At 37.7% G+C, this 16,982-nt stretch overlaps 1 protein-coding gene across 3 annotated transcripts in view; it reads left to right on the top strand.

Moving 5' to 3' along the window:
- Positions 1-11,274, top strand: part of tmem248 (transmembrane protein 248) — a 32,273-nt gene extending 20,999 nt beyond the window's left edge. The window contains exons 5-8 of one of the 3 annotated variants that reach the window (XM_059973225.1): positions 1,376-1,559; positions 3,848-3,991; positions 5,951-5,979; positions 9,242-11,274. In XM_059973225.1, coding sequence (XP_059829208.1) covers positions 1,376-1,559; positions 3,848-3,991; positions 5,951-5,965 — 343 coding nt within the window. In that variant the 3' untranslated portion in view covers positions 5,966-5,979; positions 9,242-11,274. Of the gene's footprint in view, positions 1-1,375; positions 1,560-3,847; positions 4,090-5,950; positions 5,980-9,241 lie in introns of all 3 variants that reach the window. The other 2 variants (XM_059973222.1, XM_059973223.1) reach the window with 2 other exon arrangements.
- Positions 11,275-16,982: the final 5,708 nt, after the last annotated feature.

Raw genomic sequence — 16,982 nt, 5'->3', positions numbered from 1 at the left:
TACTGAACCACTACGTAGGACAGTTAGAACCTGGGGGGGCGGGGAAGGTCAACGTTTAAAGAGCAAGGCAGAAAATTTTTGGGATTAAATTCCAAATGTAAGTCTTGATTGCTGTGAACACTGGTAAGATGTGAATGAAGCCTGAATTGAAAGACTCCAGGTTTCTTGGCTATAATGAAAATGGTTAGAAAGTAGATCACTAGACTAGAATGAGGATTTTATTTTGATCTATTGATGGTTCAGTTGTAAATGTAGGTTAGCAGTGATGAATGATTGTAGGTAGATGTAGGGAAATTGACGTAAGTTAACATGGTCAAGTAGGTCAAGTATGTTTACACAATAGAAATTAGAGCTTGAAGGCTCCTTGATTTTCAAGAAATCTTAAAATCTTGAAAATGTAGATGACTGTTTCAGTTGGGCAGAAACAGGAAGAAGGGTTATATTTGAGAATTATAAGTTCATAATAATATGTTAGGGTGGATTATTAGAGTCAGGTAACAGTTAAATTTAAATGGATGAATAATTAGAAACTTTTTAGTAAGAGTTCTAAAAGCATAATGAGTGAGACCATACAGGGTGGCACAGTGAAGGTAGCACGTGGCTCCAGTGACCTGGTTTCAAATCTGACCCCTCAATTGCACATTTTACCTGTGACTGCCTAGGTTTCCCCTGTGTGATTTGGTTTGCTCTAAATGATATGCCTCTTTAAATAGATGCTGTAGATGTGAACGGTGGCAGCAGATTTGGCGGTTTTGAAGGAATATGTTAAAGGGAAAGAATGGACCAATGGGACTTCTGGGCAAACTAGTATAGACTTAACAAGTGAACATTGACTTCTCTAACTTCTGTTAATGCCCCTCCTCCCCTTCTTACCCCATCCCTGATATATTTAGTTTTCCCCTCCTTTTTTCTCTCTGCCCATCACTCTGCCTGTTTTCCATCTCCCTATGGTGCTCCCCTCCACCTTTCTTTCTCCCTAGGCCTCCCGTCCCATGATCCTTTTGCTTCTCCAGCTCTGTATACCTTTTACCAATCACCTTTCTGGCTCTCAGCCTCACCCCACCCCCTCTGGCCTTCTATCATTTTGCATTTCCCCCTCCCCCTCCTACATTCAAATCTCTTACTATCTTTCCTTTCAGTTAGTCCTGACGAAGGGTCTCGGCCCGAAACGTCGACAGTGCTTCTCCCTATAGATGCTGCCTGGCCTGCTGCGTTCCACCAACATTTTGTGTGTGTTGCTTGAATTTCCAGCATCTGCAGATTTCCTCGTGTATCCTCTTATGTTGTCAGGAAAGACGAGGAAAATTCATGGGAAATGGGGCTGTCTTTCAAAGTAAATTGAACAATGAAGTAAAGAGAAAATTATGTTTTACAGCCAACCACCACATTGCATTCCTGAGACCTATAGCAATGCCACCATCTGGTATAAAATCTTCACCACAGCTAGAGATGCAAATAGCAAATACTCGCAGGAATACAATCCATTTTGGTGTTATAAAGGAGCAATTGGGAAAGTCTATCATGCACTCAATCCTAAACTAACAGTCATTGTTCCAGATGTAAGTAATATCTATACATAAAAAGAATGTCAACTTTGTTTTGTTATTTTTGTCTTCAGGCTGACTATGTCTCAACTATCATTAATGTTACATGAAATTGTGCACTGTATTTTAAATTTGCCTTTCATTATTGTGTATGTTACAAAAATATATTTACCCTAATACAATTGTTTTTAGTTAATTGCGGTTTTATCATGATGGGCCAGGACTAATTAGTAGAGTGAATGATTTTTTTCAAATGGTGGATAAACTTGCACTGAACTCTTGCCCTCATCAGATTTCATTAACTATTCCAATCTTATTTGCCCTTGCTGACATGGGTATTAGTACTTTATGTGATATCTATTGTTTTGATAATGCTGCTGTTGGGTCTCAGTGGCATCAGTTGCTTATACCTATGCACAACAAAATTCTAGGGAATATACACTACTAACAAGTAATCACAGAATTAATCTGAGAGTAAAAGTTCCAAGAATACCAACTAAATTATATCAGATCTTTCAGTATTGGATATTGATGTCAATTACCATTGGACACTACAGCAGTGTAGTGCTTAGCACGACAGTATTACAACTTGGGGTGTTTCAGAATTCAGAGATCAATTCTGGCACAGACTGTGAGGAGTTAGTATTTTCTTCCCATAAATTTCCTCTGGGTACTTCAGTTTCTTCTCACAGTCCAAAGATGTACCAGTTAGTAGGTTAATTGGTCATTGTAACTTATCCTTGGTTAGGTTAGATCCTTAGGTTGCTGGGCTGTGCAGCTCATTGGGCTGAAAGGGCCAGTTCTGTGCTAAATAAATAAAATTTTCTTGAGGCCTAGCTGTACCATTTTGCACACTTTCACTTGGCATCGCACAACTTCAATGTTTGTACTTCTGAAACCTCTGATTTCAGTTCTGTTTGGAGTTTGTCAATCTTCAGCAGTAAAATGGAACAGCTCCGTACATACTCCTGAATTTTTGTAGTAGTTTAAGGTTTTCTTTATCCATGCCTCTTTTTCTAAATCAAAAAATTCTTAGGAAAGGTAAAAGCAATGTAAGATCATAAATGCACGTTGGTGACTGATTAGTAAAGGGATTCTAAAATTGTTTATAAATATCTTTTGAAATTTTAATCTGACTGGTATGGGTCCAAAACACATCTGACCCACAAATCTCCCTCCGAGCAGGAAAACTGTTCTCCTTACCCTGGGTAAAGAGGATTCTGAGAATGGCAGAAATCCAACCTATCCTTAGTGTGGAAACACTGTTGGCAAAGGTTACAAAGGTAGCCTTCATAGGTTAATTAGCCAGAGATGAATACAGTTCAAGGTCGGTTTTGGATCTTAGATATAATTAGTGTATTTCAAATTAAAAAGTAGACCACAAGAGTTGCTGAACCATAGAATGCCAGACCAGAAAGTTTCAACCTGTATTTCTTGAGCAAATAGTAACTTTAATAGGTGGCAGAAAAAGTTGAGAAGGATGTCCTTAAATTAAGGCACATGGAATTCTTGGCTTTAGAGGCATAAAATAGAATAATGAAGAATCTGTAGTAACTTTTTATTAAAAGATGAAATAATGAACACTGCACTTCAAAAATGAAACAGATTTTGGAGGGGATACTAAGGAGTTTTAAAAGAACTGTATTAAGAATGAAAGTTAACCCCTTTTAGGTTGCGCAGAGAGCCATATTATTCTCGTGCTGGGTGAGGTAATTAAATTAATGCACTCCACCAAATAACCAATCCACTTTTGACTGAATATTTTTCTCAGGATATTGATTTAAAGTTTGTGCAGCGTTTTAAAATGTGACTTGCTGCAAAACTGAGCGTACACAAAAAAATTCTCTGCAGTCAGGGTTTGGGTGTCAGTTCTGTGGTGAGATTGAAGAAACTTGTATTCTACATATGGCAAGTTGAGGGAAATTTGCTGGAGGAGGAGTTAAAATTCAGAGTTCTTATGAAATGAAGTCAGAAAAGACGAGAGTAATGTGATCATAAATTGTTTGAATGGGTGAGGCAAGGGGATTCCAAGGGAATTGAATAATTGAAGGATAAAATTGCAGGAATATTGGATAAGATGAGGAGACTTGGATTGGCTGGTAGTTTCCAATAGCAGCCCTGACAGGATGGTCAGATTCCTCCTGTCATATCATTCAGTGCTTTTCTGTTGTGAAAACAGTTGTGAACTGGAATATCCAACCATACAAAATTGTATACATTTAAGAAAGATTTTAAGACATGAAATTTAAAATTATTTTAATTATAACTTTTGATCTTTAAATATTAGCTTATTTTACTTGCAGGATGACCGTTCACTCATTAACTTGCATTTGATGCATACCAGTTACTTTCTCTTTGTAATGGTAATTACAATATTCTGCTATGCGGTCATCAAAGGACGACCAGGAAAAGTGCGGCAAAACAATAGCGAATTCTGTCCAGAAAAGGTAACTCCTTCTTTTTCTGTGACTCGACATGATTTAAAGAAAAATTGTACTCTGATCGTGATGCCAATTAAATACAGGCACTAACACAGTACACAATTGTGAGTATTAAGTTATTCTCATTTTCCTAATTTAAAATGATATATTGTAGCATTTACCTGAATCATCACTACATATTAGAATGTAGTTTACAACATAAAATTAAGTATCTCTGCTTCAAGTATTAAGCTGCAGATGTATTAATGAGTTTATATTTAGATTATCTAATTACAAAATACTGTTTATATAATGGATTATCTGCTCAATATGCATAAGATGAGTAGAAGTGGGCCCATTGAGTCTCCTCCACCATTCTTTCATTGCTGAGTTATTATTCCTCTGACCCCCATTTTCCTGCCTTCTCTCCATAACCTTTGATTCCCTGGTTAATCAAGATTGTATCAACCTCTGCTTCAAATATATCTGATGACTTGGCCTCCACAGCCATCTGTGGCAATGAATTACACGGTTTTAAATGCACATTGCTTTATTCTGAGGCTATACCTTCTGGTTCTAGACTCGCCTGCTATAGGAAATATCCTCTCCACATCCACTCTAAGTCTTTCAATATTCTATAGGTTTCAATGAGACCTCCTCCCCTTATTCTTCTAAACTCCAGTGAGTACAGTCCCAGAACCATGCCATCAAATGCTCCTCTTGTGTTAATCCTTTCATTCTCAAAATCGTTCTCATGAACCTCCTTTGGATCCTCTCGAACATCAGCACATTTTTTTTCTTAAATAAGGGCTAAAATTCCTTACAATACTCCAAGTGTGGTTTGATCTGTGCCCAATAAAGCTACAGCTTTACATTCTTGCTTTTATATTCTAGTCCTCTCAAAATAAATACTAACATTGCATTTGCCTTCTATACTACCAACTCAACTTGCAGGTTAATCTTTAGCAAATCCTGCTTGAGGACTTCCAAATCCCTTTTGCACCTCATGATTTTTGAATTCTCTCTAGTATTAGTAAATAGTCTGTGCCTTTATTCTTTGTACCAAAGTGCATGACCGTACTCCCTACACTTCTACCTGCCACTTTTTTGTCCATTCTCCCAATCTAAATCCTTTTGCAGCCCCCCGCTTCCTCAACACTACATGACCCTCTACCTGTGATCATATCATCCGCATCTTGGTCACAATGTCATCAATTCCATCATCCAAATCGTCGATTATATAATGTGAAAAGAAGTGATCCCCCTACTGACTCCTGCAGAACACTAGTCACCTGCAGTCGACCAGAAAAAGCCCCCTTTATTCCCTTCCAAGCTTCTATTCATGCAAGTATCTTTCCTGTAATATAAAGTTCAAAGGTTCATTTATTATCAAAGTATACGACTCTGAAATTATTCAATCTTTGGATAGCCTTGAAACCAGGAAAAGAAAAGAAAGGCAGCAACCCCCAAATCTTATCTCCCAATTAAAAAAAAATTGAACGGGCACATCAAACCCCAAAACCATCCTCCTGCACAAAAATATGAACAAAACGGATCAGTTTTTTTTCTGTTTTTACCATGGGGGCTCTTGTGTTGTAGCCTCACATGAGACACCTTGTCATAGGCTTTCTGAAAATCCTAGTATGCAATGTCCACTGACTCTCCTTTGTCTAACCTGCTCATTATTTCCACAAATAATTCTTATAGGTTGTTAGACAAGATTTCCCCTTAAGAGAACCATGCTGACTTTGGTTCATTTTAACATGTTTCTTCTAAGTACCCCCAAAAACTCATCCTTAGTAATGGATTCAATATCTTTCCAACCACTGAGGTCAGGCTAACTGACCTATAGTTTCCCTTCTGCCTCCCTCCCTTAAAGACTAGGGTAGGATTTACAATATTCCAATTTTCTGGAACCGTGCCAGAATTTAGTGAATCTTGAAAGATGATTACTAATGCATCTGCAATCTCTTCTTCCTTTTTCAGAACCCTGGGATGTAGTCCATCTGGTCCAGGTGACTTATCTACCTTCAGACCTTTCCTTAGTAATAGCAACTACAATCACTTCTGAAACCTGACATACTCAAATTGTTGGCATACTGATAGTGCTTTTCTCAGTGAAGACTGATGTAAAATACTTAAGTTCATCTGTCTTTTCTTTATTCCACATGACTACCTCTTCAGTGTCATTTTCCAGTGGTCTGATATCCACTTTTGTCTCTCTTACTCTTAAAAAGTACGGTAATGTGCAAAAGTCTTAAGCACAGGTTTTTAAAAAATCTGTAAAGTGAAGACGCTTTCAAAATGATCAAATGAAATGTTAAATATAATTTACTATAAAAACTAAACAAAAAAAAATCAAATCAATATTTGGTTTAATCACCCTTTTGCTTTTAAAACTGCATCAGTTGAGTTAGGTACACTGACGTGCAGTTTTATAAGAAATTTGGCTGTAGGTTGTTCCAAGTATTCCTTGAAGAAATTGCCACAGTTCTTTGGCAGACTTTGGCTGTCTTGCTTGCTTCTGTCTCCAGGTAATTCCATACAGCTGTCTGTTGCAGAACTTGTTCTTTTCACTGAAGATGGTTCTTTTATGACCTCGGCCATGTGTTTGGGGTCGTTGTCATGTTGCAGAATGAAATTGGGACTGATCAGACGCCTCCCTGATGGTATTGCATGATGAATGAGAATCCACTTGTACTTCTCAGCATTGAGGGTTCCATTAATTCTGACAAGATCACCAACTACATTTTCAGAAATGCAGCCCCTAATTGGCAGGGAATCTCCACCATATTTCACTGTTGGCTGCAGATACTCATTCATGTAGCACTCTCCGCTTCTTCTGAGGACAAACTGTCTCCTGTTTAGGACAAAATCAAATTTTAACTCATCAGTCCAGAGCAGTTACTGGTGTTGTTCAGCACCCCAGTCCTTGTGTTTTTGTGCATAGGTGAGTCTCTTGGCTTTGCTTCCATTTTGGAGGGATAGCCTTTTGGCAGCAACTCTTCCATGAAGACCACGTCTAACAAGATTTCTCCGGACTGTAGAGGGGTGTACTTGGGTACCAGTAGTTTCTCTGAGCTCAGCAGATAGCAGTGCTGGACTTTTGATTTAGAAGTGATGTCGGTTTGATGTTTCTCTTGTCTGCTGTACTCAGTTTCTGTGGTTGACCACTATGTTTCTAGTCTTCAAAACTTCTTTAAACTTGGACAGCACATCTTGAAACATATGTGCGTTGCAAAAATTCTGCTTGGGAGAGACCTTGCTGCTGCAGGATGGCCATCTTGTGTCTTCTTGTTATGCTCACTCTTCTCATGGGTAAGAAATGATGGTTTGAAAATTAAACTGTCACATTGGCCACACCTTCCCTTTTTAGTTTGATTCTTTCGCCCAGTTTGATTCCTCCTACACCTGGTTCTGTTTCAGTTAATTAGTTTAGTTCATTCATCTCGTTATTGATTATTAGTTTAATCATGCACTGGGATCTATACCTACAAAGTAATCAAGTTGTTTTTATTATTTGAAAAGTGATCTATTAACGTTGCTTACTTCGACAAAATATAAAATTTTCTCTAACATTTAAGTTTTCTTGGAAAATGAATATTTGGAAATGTAAAATTTGCTCTTTTCTGCTGACACATTAATGCAGAAGAAAAAATAACCATCTAAAAGAGAATTTATATAAAAAGTTAGGATGCTTAAGACTTTTGCTCAGTACCGTACATATAAGAAACTTCTTCCTCTTTCATTTTATTAGTTAGCTACCTTATTTAATTTTTTTTTCTCTCCTTATGGCTTTTTTAGTTGCCTCCTGATAGTTTCTAAAAGCTTCACAATTCTGTACTTTCCACCATTTCTTTTTGCTATATTGTATGCCCTTCCTTTTGCTTTTATGCTGTTTTTGACTTGTCAGCCATGGTTGCATCATCCTCACTTTAGAATACTTCATCCATGGAATGTATCTGTTCTGCTGCCATCCTTGTCAGTATCCCCTTCCAATTAACTTTGGCCAGCTCTTCTCTTATGCTTCTGTAATTCTCTTAATTCTACTGCAGTGCTGATACTTCTGACCTTGGCTTCTCTCTTTCAAATTGTAGGGTGAATTCTATCATATTATGATCACTGCCTCCTAAGGGTTTCTTCGCATTAAGCTCCCCAAACAAATCTGCTTCATTATACTACAATACCCAATCCAGAATTGCCTTTTTCCTAGTGAGCTCATCAACAAGCTTCACTAGAAAGCCGTCTTGTAGACATTGTACAAATTCCCTCTCATGGGATCCAGCACCAACTTGATTTTCCCAATCTACTTGAATATTGAAATCCTCCATAACTATTGTAACATTGTCCTTTTTGCACACCTTTTCTATCTCCTGTTATTTGTACCTCATATCTTGGCTACTGTTTGGAGGCCTATATATAACACTTATCAGGATCTTGTTACCATTGCAGTTTTTTCACTCTATCCCTAGTGATTCTACAATTTCTGACCCTATGTCAATTCTTTCTAAGGATTTGATTTCATTGTTTTTAACCAACAGAGCCAACCCTCTGTCTACCTGCCAGTACTTTTGATATGCCACGTGTTGTTGGATGTTAAGCTCCCATCTGCAATCTTTCAGTCATGACTCAGTGATGTTCACAGTGAGATACCTGGCAATCGCTAACTGTGCAACAAGATCATTTACCTTATTCTGCATACTGTGTGCATTGAAATATATCACCTTCAGTCCTGTTTTCACCACCCTTTGTGTTTCCCTGCCTAATCCCCTCCCCCCCCAAATCAGTTACAATTCAACTCATCCCACAGGCTGGTTTTGCCCTATCATTTGCTTGCCCTTGCTCATGGTCTCACTAGAGAATTTTTGTATCTATCTCACTGCATCTATTTGTATACCAACCCATCCACAGCATGACGACTCCAGTTCCTTTTCAAATTCGCTTAAACAGCAAACATTGGAAACCCAGGTTTTACAGTAATTAAAATGCAAGCTGAAATGTTAACCTACTGAAAATGATATTGATATATTACTATTTGTACCTTACTAGACTTTGGTTGCCCAATTGTGAGCTTCACATTTCATAACTAGGAATGTGTGTAGACAGGAGCATAATCCTGATTTTCTAACTGTTTTGGTTCTAAGTCTGCTTTGGAGTATTAAGTAGTGATTAAGGATGAAAGATAATGAAGCAGACCTGGTGACAGATTTCTAGTACTCTAGTTTTACAGCTTATTTGTTTCTATGGTTGCACATGATTTTTTCTTTCTTTTTCCAGGTTGCACTATCAGAAGCATAAACCTGCTTCATTTTTGGATGTGGACAGGTAGAAGCATTTGCACATTAAGCCCAAGAGAAAGGGCATTGACGCTTTGAATGCAGTGTGTCCTGCAAAGTTGGTTTATTCCAACCAAAGACGTTTTAAGTGCCTGTACTTACTTTGTACATATTTGTAAGGATATATCCAAAACAAATCCATCAATGCATTTCCGTCACATGCTAACTACAGTTTTTTTTTACAAAAAAAAACATTTGCTGCCATACCAGTCAGGACAATAGAAATGAAGTTCATGAAGACTAACCATGAATTTGGAAGCAATTCATTTTTTTTTGTTAAAACTTATTGAACCCTTTAGAAGTTTTGAGTTGCAAGAATACTTTCACTAAGGTTGTATCACATGTAAATATGTTGGAAATATGTGCTGTAGTGGTAAATACTGCATTTCTGGCACCAATGGTCTGTTAAGTATTTGGAGTTGATGTGTATATGTGGTTTAGCACAATTATCTCTTGTTAATGCTTGACAGAAAAGTCATCATATTTTGGAAATTTGAAGATTAATGTATAATATAAGTGCATTTTGGTACTGCTTGAGCCTGCAGGAAAGGGATATAGAATTCAGTGTGTATTTTATAATACTGCTGTCCAACATAATTGCTTGCTTAGAACTGCCCAGCACTGGCTGTTTAATGTGTATGGCTTGCAAGTGTGGATATTTTTGTTTATTACCATCTAGTCAAAATGTATCGCATGTATAGTACTGTCAGCGAAATGATCCACAAATTGCCTTAATTACCTTCCTATTTCTATTGGTCTTTTTGTTGTCCTCGTGCATAAGTATTCCAAAATCATTAAGTCCTCTCTAATACATAGTGTAACTTCTTACTCTTGAATTTTTCTTGCTTATAATGACAGTGATTTATTTGAAGTAAACTCCAAAACTGTCTCAATGATTTGTTTCAGACCTTGAAATAAGGTAGCCTGTGTGATCCCAGTAGCACCTAATTATCATGTTGGCACAGTTTAGATATCAGTAACAAATTTTTGAAATTGGTCTTGCCAATCAAAACCCTAAACTTCCAGGTTTCTGCAAAATAATCTATCTTGTACAGAACATATTGTCATTTTGTTCCGGTAAAATTACAGGCCAAATGACGATAAACAGCTGTTTGGCTACATTTCATAGTCCCTTAGTTACTTCCATCATTCATTAACTTTTGAAAATGAGCCTTAGTTATTTGCTGCACTGAACCTGACCCAAGTGGATTGTTTGTTCAATCATTGATAACTGTATGGATCCAGACAGCAGTGAGAGTTTTTCATTGAAGTGTGAACAAGTCTCTGCATCATAGTGCACTTTTAATCATTATTTTATTCTCCAAGCAACTTTCTATGAATATCTATATTTCGTACCTTCTGATGTTCGGCTTAGTTTGGGAAAATGAAAGTATTTGATTTTTTTTTCTGTCAGACAAACTTTTCAAATGAGTGTATATTTGGTTGTGTTAATGCATAAGTTTGTGGGGATCAAATAGTTTATAGCCTGAGATTACTTGATAGAAAAGAACAAAATATCCCATGAATGCATGCAAAGTGTGCAGGCATAAATTAAAGGTAAAATAAAATACATTTTAGTCCACCAGCCTTAACTGGTGTTTCAGGTTGGCATGTTAGATGCTCCATGTTGTACCTGTGGCACATCCTTGGAGGTGGCTTTCTTTGCTGCCTTCTGATTTGAATCTGGAGTTGTGCTGATTAAGAGCTATTGCTTAAACTAAGATTGATTGCCTATGTAAGTGTAATTTTTAACCGTAGTTGTGGCCTCAAATCTCAGTTCATTGGTAAAGTGCCTAAGCACTAGTTAGGATGCCCTGTAGTTTGTTTAGGAAGGAAAAGCTTTGTGATTTGTATTGTTGCATGAATGTAATCATAGCACATTATTTTATGACAATCTCTCTCATTTCTGGAATTACTGTGCTTTTGGTAAGATTTGCATATGCTTTTTGCTGAATAAAAGGATCCAATAGTTAAGTGTTGTATTTTCCTTTAATTAAGCATTACCTGTGATAAGTTATGCATGTGTCTGCATTTCATTGCTTTGGGATGTAAGTTGGTGATTAATTGACAGTGCTTGCTGCAAGACTTTGAGAGCTGCCTTAACAGATCAAGTGATTTTTGGGGTAATGTCTTCCTTTTTCCTACATCAGTTGCCAAGAGGCATCAACTCGAGGCGATTCTTGGCAACCAGTTGTAATGAAGTCATCAATATGACTAAGCTGTCTATCACAGTAGAGCATTTTCACTGATGTAGGCTACAACAGAAAAGAGCAGAGTTTTTTCCTGACTCTTTTCGACATATTGCAGGTCCTAAATAAAGACTGGGGGCACAAAAATTAAAATGGATGAAATATGAAGACATTTCAACATGCACTGAAATATTAATTGGGTTGCTTGGATTTCTAAATAGTATGTATCATTAAAAATTCACAGTCATTCCACATTCTCTATTTCCATGGTACTTTTATGCAAGTACCAAGGTTGTCGATTTAATGTGTTTCTGGACATGATGTTGGAGAAGGCTGCGAAACAGTGTACTCTGGAACAGCTGAGAATCACAGACTACAGTAATTCTGTCTTTAACTGCATTATCTGGGCAAAATGTTTGAACCTATTAATAATACAAAGACTATATTTGTAAATCCATGCTTTAAAAAAAGACACTTGGATTGCTTAAACTTGTTAATGTTTGCTGGATACTCATTGTAAAATATGTATCTAAGAGATTATATCTGAAATTTCAGAAATTAATAATTTTTATGGTGCCCTCTGCAAATTTTCATCACTGGAAAACAATCTATCCTACTCAGATCTGTACAATATATTTAAGATCTGAATATTTTAAGTTATAAAAGGTTGATGAAGAGAATACAGTATGTGCCATCTGTATAGATTTTCAGAAGACAAGCCCCACACTACAAGTCGGCTAGCAAAATTCATTGGAATAAAAGGGTGACGTTATTTTTCAAATAGAAGTGCAACAAATAGTAGTGTTTGTTAAGGTTAATGCAGGAAGTACTTTTTGATTTCATGATTGGATGTGGTTGCACAGAGTGAAATTTCAAAATTTTCCCTTGGAGACTTGTCCAACAATGTAAATGGTCTGCAGTTGGGGAAAAAAGGCTGGCAATGCTGGCAGAATACACAAATATTTTTTTAAAAACTGACTCTTGTGAAGTGATGTGTTTTGGCAGAAGAAAATGTGCAGGATTTAGGACATGATAGATTTATGCATGAGTGCATAAATCTTTGAATGTGGGACTTGAAGTAGTTAGCTGAATGTATAAGACACGTTGCTTCATAGTGGTAATAGAAGAAATGTAAATTGCTGAGCAATGGGGAAAGAAGAAGAAGGAGGCTTGAGATTGCTTCAGAGCTGATGAACTGGTTCTGTGCCATGTTTTTTTTCATTATCTTCCTAGTCTTTGATGGTTTTTTTTTAAAGAGTATCATATCACGCTGGTTGCATCAAAATATCCGTGGTGAAATATTTAATAAATGGTAGGTTGTATGACCTTGGAATTCAACTATAATTTTCCATCTGACAATTCATCAGTGTCTTGTAAATTGAAAAGAGAACAAAAGGAGGAATTTGCCAGCTGCTTTATCTTTATGGCTCAGCTGTAAACCTTTACTCTCCAATGCACTGGTAGAACTATCTTTGGATGTCGGATATCAACTGCTGCAATACTTTGAAATGTTCTTGATTCCTGCTGTGTAAATGAAATTTACTTCACCTCCACTGTACTCCCTCTTTATCTCCCCCACACCTCATATAGTTATAATGGCTTTTACAGGTATGGTCACTTTGAGCATACTTCTTCCCTTGTTCCCCTGTTAAGATTTAAGACAACAGGACTCCCAAAAGACTTGTCATCATGCTTCCTTGCCCCTGATGAGACTTTCTCCCCTTGTCCTTTAATACTATTGTCAGTTTTTGGGGAGGCAGGGGGTGCTTCAGAGGTATAGTTTCCTTCCACTTCTACCTGTCAGACAAATGAGAGGCATAATTTTTGGTCACATCATGATTCAGGACATGCAGGTGTGACTTTCATTTGTTCTTGAATTTGAATGTAAAACTGCACATTATTGGGCTTTTCCGATTACCTTGCATTATAGATGTCTCCCATTTTGAGCAATCTTTCCACATATCTCAGTTCAGCCACATTTTCACAATTTTGAGGAAGGTCCTCTGGCACAAAGAAATCTTAAATTTTATTGTAGCCAAACTTGATTTATGCTGTTAATTTGCATCAGCCCTAGTGAATAACCAGTAAATTACAGAGGACTATTTGCTGTTTCAAACAGCATTTTTAAAAAATTGGCGATCAAAATGGTTTAACCATGCAAAAACAAGCAGATGCTTTGTTATCTTCAATCCTAGTTCACAGGCAAATTGGACACTAACTGCTTTCCAGAAACAATCCCATGTAACTATTTTAATAAGGTTTTATTTTTCAAATGTTAACTTAATTCCACATGATGTTTTCTAAACTTGGGGAATCTGGTAGCTGAGGGAAACGGGAGTGGCTGGATGGAACTAAGTAAATGACTTCCTAACACTGCTTGAACATTAATTTGAATGCTTGCTACCTGCATTGCTGACACAGTGTGTTTCACTTTAATCTTAACAATTATCTGCACTAACTATGCCCTCATTTCCACATTGCCTCTGTATTGTTTCTTAACCATCTTTAAATACTCAGTGGCCAGCCAGCCTTTGGCTGGTTGTGGACTATCTGGAAAATTTCAATCAAGTCCTAGTGAATTAAATTCAAATTTCTAGAAACCTGGATTTTCCAATTGCTAAATCTCGCTCTCCTTGCCTTGCAGTTATTGGGGGTTTTTCTCCTCTTCGCTGGCTTTCATATTGTCAGGTCCATTTTAATTTCTGTTGAGTCCACAGCCTCAGTTACTTAATCCTTTACATAAACACAAGAGATTCTGCAGAGGCTAGAAATCCAGAGCAGTGTGCACAAAGTTCTGGAGGGCCTCAGCAGTTCAGGCAGAGCCCTCCAGTACTGTTAGCCAGACTTCGTCCTTCCAACACTTCTGACTTGCTATTATTGATTTTCAAAACCCTACTTAAAATTTGCCATCCTTTTGGTATTTTTGCTGTCCTTCCATTTCAGCTTTTAAAACCTGAAGCTATCCTATAACACAAATTAAAATGTAAATTTTCAGATCTAAAATGCTGGGAAATTAATAATTGAAAATTTTAATGTATTTTGTTAATTAAAAGGAAGGCTTTTAGTATTACAACACTAATCTTACTATGACTTTCTCCACAGAAACTGTGACACTGGAAAAAGTTACAGGGAAAAATACCAGTACAATTCTTAACTGCTACACAATTAATATTGGTTATGACTTGGAAACTAACTGGTATATCCAAACTTTGTGGTGGTACTATTTAAAATGGTTACATTTTTAAACTTTGTCGCTTTTATTTAAACTTATCTAAAGAGTGAAAACGAAATGCTGGAAATACTCAAGGTTGATGGTAGTTGTCGATCTGAAGCATTGTTTCTCCCTACAAATGCAGCCTGACTTCGTGAGCATTTCTAGCATTTTCTGTTTTTATTTTCCATCTTCAGTTTTTGGCTTTTATTTTAATCAATAAGAACTTGAATTCACTTAGCCGGCTTGTCATTCCATGGTTTAGGACTAGAACTGCCCTCCTCAAGGCTGTAGGCATAGTGCTCAAAGTCAGGAAGATGTCAGTTTTGAAAATGTAAATGAGCAAAATACTAATAGAGATGGAGAGAACAAAGGAGGGTTGAAATGTTCAAAGGACAATATTACTGAAGCAAATGACGTTGATGGCAGAATGCTAGATTGGTGTGAGAGCCCTATTCAATGAGTGGCTCAGATGTATAGAACTAACAATCTGCAAAAGGTTTCAGGCTATGAAAAATGTTTCTTTTTGTTTTAAATAAGCAGGGATAAGACAAGTCAGCCTTGTACAGTCAATGGCAAATGAGTATAAAATTATGGGTCAGAAGGCAAGAATGACCATGATTATTTGGGGGGGGGGTCATTGAGATTTTGGGGAACCATCTGCTATTGTCTTAAGCAACACACCCAAAATGCTGGTGGAACGCAGCAGGCCGGGCAGCATCTATAGGAAGAAGTACAGTCGATGTTTAGGGCTGAGACCATTCGTCAGTTCTTTGCTATCTCCTCCGGTTCCATGCACACTTTTCCATTCTCACATTCGATTGGTCCTATTCTCTCATGTCTTATCCTCTTGCTCTTCATATATTTGTAGAATGCTTTGGGACTTTCTTTAAACCTGCTTGCCAAGGCCTTCTCATGGCTCCTTCTGGCTCTCCTAATTTCATTCTTAAACCCCTTCCTGCTAGGCTTATAATCTTCTAGATCTATCATTACCTAGTTTTTTGAACTTTTGGTAAGCTTTTCTTCTTGACTAGATTTTCAACAGCTCTTATACACCTTGGGTCCTGTACCCTACCATCCTTTCCCTATCTCATTGGAATGTACTTGTGCAGAACACCATGCAAATGTCTCCTGAACATATACCACATTTTTGCTGTACATTTAGATGCAGAAAAGCTTTTTCATCCAGAGAGTGGTGGATATGTGGAATGCTCTGCCCCAGAAGGCAGTGGAGGCCAAGTCTCTGGATGCATTCAAGAGAGAGTGAGTTAGAGCACTTATAGCGGGGTCAAGGGATATGGGGAGAGGGCAGGAACGGGGTACTGACTGTGTATGATCAGCCATGATCACAGTGAATGGCGGTGCTGGCTAGAAGGGCCGAATAGCCTACTCCTGCGCCTATTGTAATTTCCCTGAGAACATTTGTTTCCAAGTTCCTGCCTGATAGCTTCATATTTCTCCTTACTCCAATTAAACGCTTTCCTAACTTCTCTGTTTCTATCCCTCTCCAATGCTAAGGTAAAGGAAATAGAATTGTGATAACTATCTCCAAAATATTCGCCCACTGAGAGACCTGACCAGGTTCATTTCCCAATACCAGATTAAGTACAACCTCTCCTCATATTGTGTCAGGAAACTTCCCTGGAAACACCTAACAAAACCCCTTGCTCTAGGGAAATGCCAATCAATATTTGGGAAATTAAAATCTCCCACCATGATAACCCTGTGATTATTACACCTTCTCAGCATCTGTCTCCCTATCTGCTCCTCAATATCCCTGTTACTATTGGGTGGTCTATATATTTGAAAAAAAAAACACCCAGTAGTGTTACTGGGTGTAACCCTTCCTGTTTTTAAGTTCCACCCACAGAGACTTAGTAGACAATTCCCCCACGACTTCCTCCTTTTTTGCAGCCGTGACACTATTTCTGATACGCCACCACCTCTTTTTCCTCCCTCCCTGTCCTTTCTCAAACATCCAAAGCCTGGCGCTCTAAGTAAACATTCCTGCACCTGAACCATCCAAGTCTCAGCAGTGGCCACAACATCATAGCTCCAAGTACTGATCCATGCTTGAAACTCATCCACTTTGTTCATGATGATGCTTGTATTAAAATGATACATCTCAAGACATAGGTCTCCACTTTGTTCATGATGATGCTTGTATTAAAATGATACATCTCAAGCCATAGGTCTGAGCGTATCCCTTCCCTGTCACCTGCCTATCCTCACTCTTGCACTGTCTTCAAGCTTTCTCTATTTGTGAGCTAACTGCCCCTTCC

Source organism: Hypanus sabinus, chromosome 6 (assembly GCF_030144855.1).
Source record: "Hypanus sabinus isolate sHypSab1 chromosome 6, sHypSab1.hap1, whole genome shotgun sequence".
Taxonomy (NCBI): domain Eukaryota; kingdom Metazoa; phylum Chordata; class Chondrichthyes; order Myliobatiformes; family Dasyatidae; genus Hypanus; species Hypanus sabinus.
The sequence above is the reverse complement of the archived record's forward strand: the minus strand, read 5'-3'. Positions and strand labels throughout refer to the sequence as shown.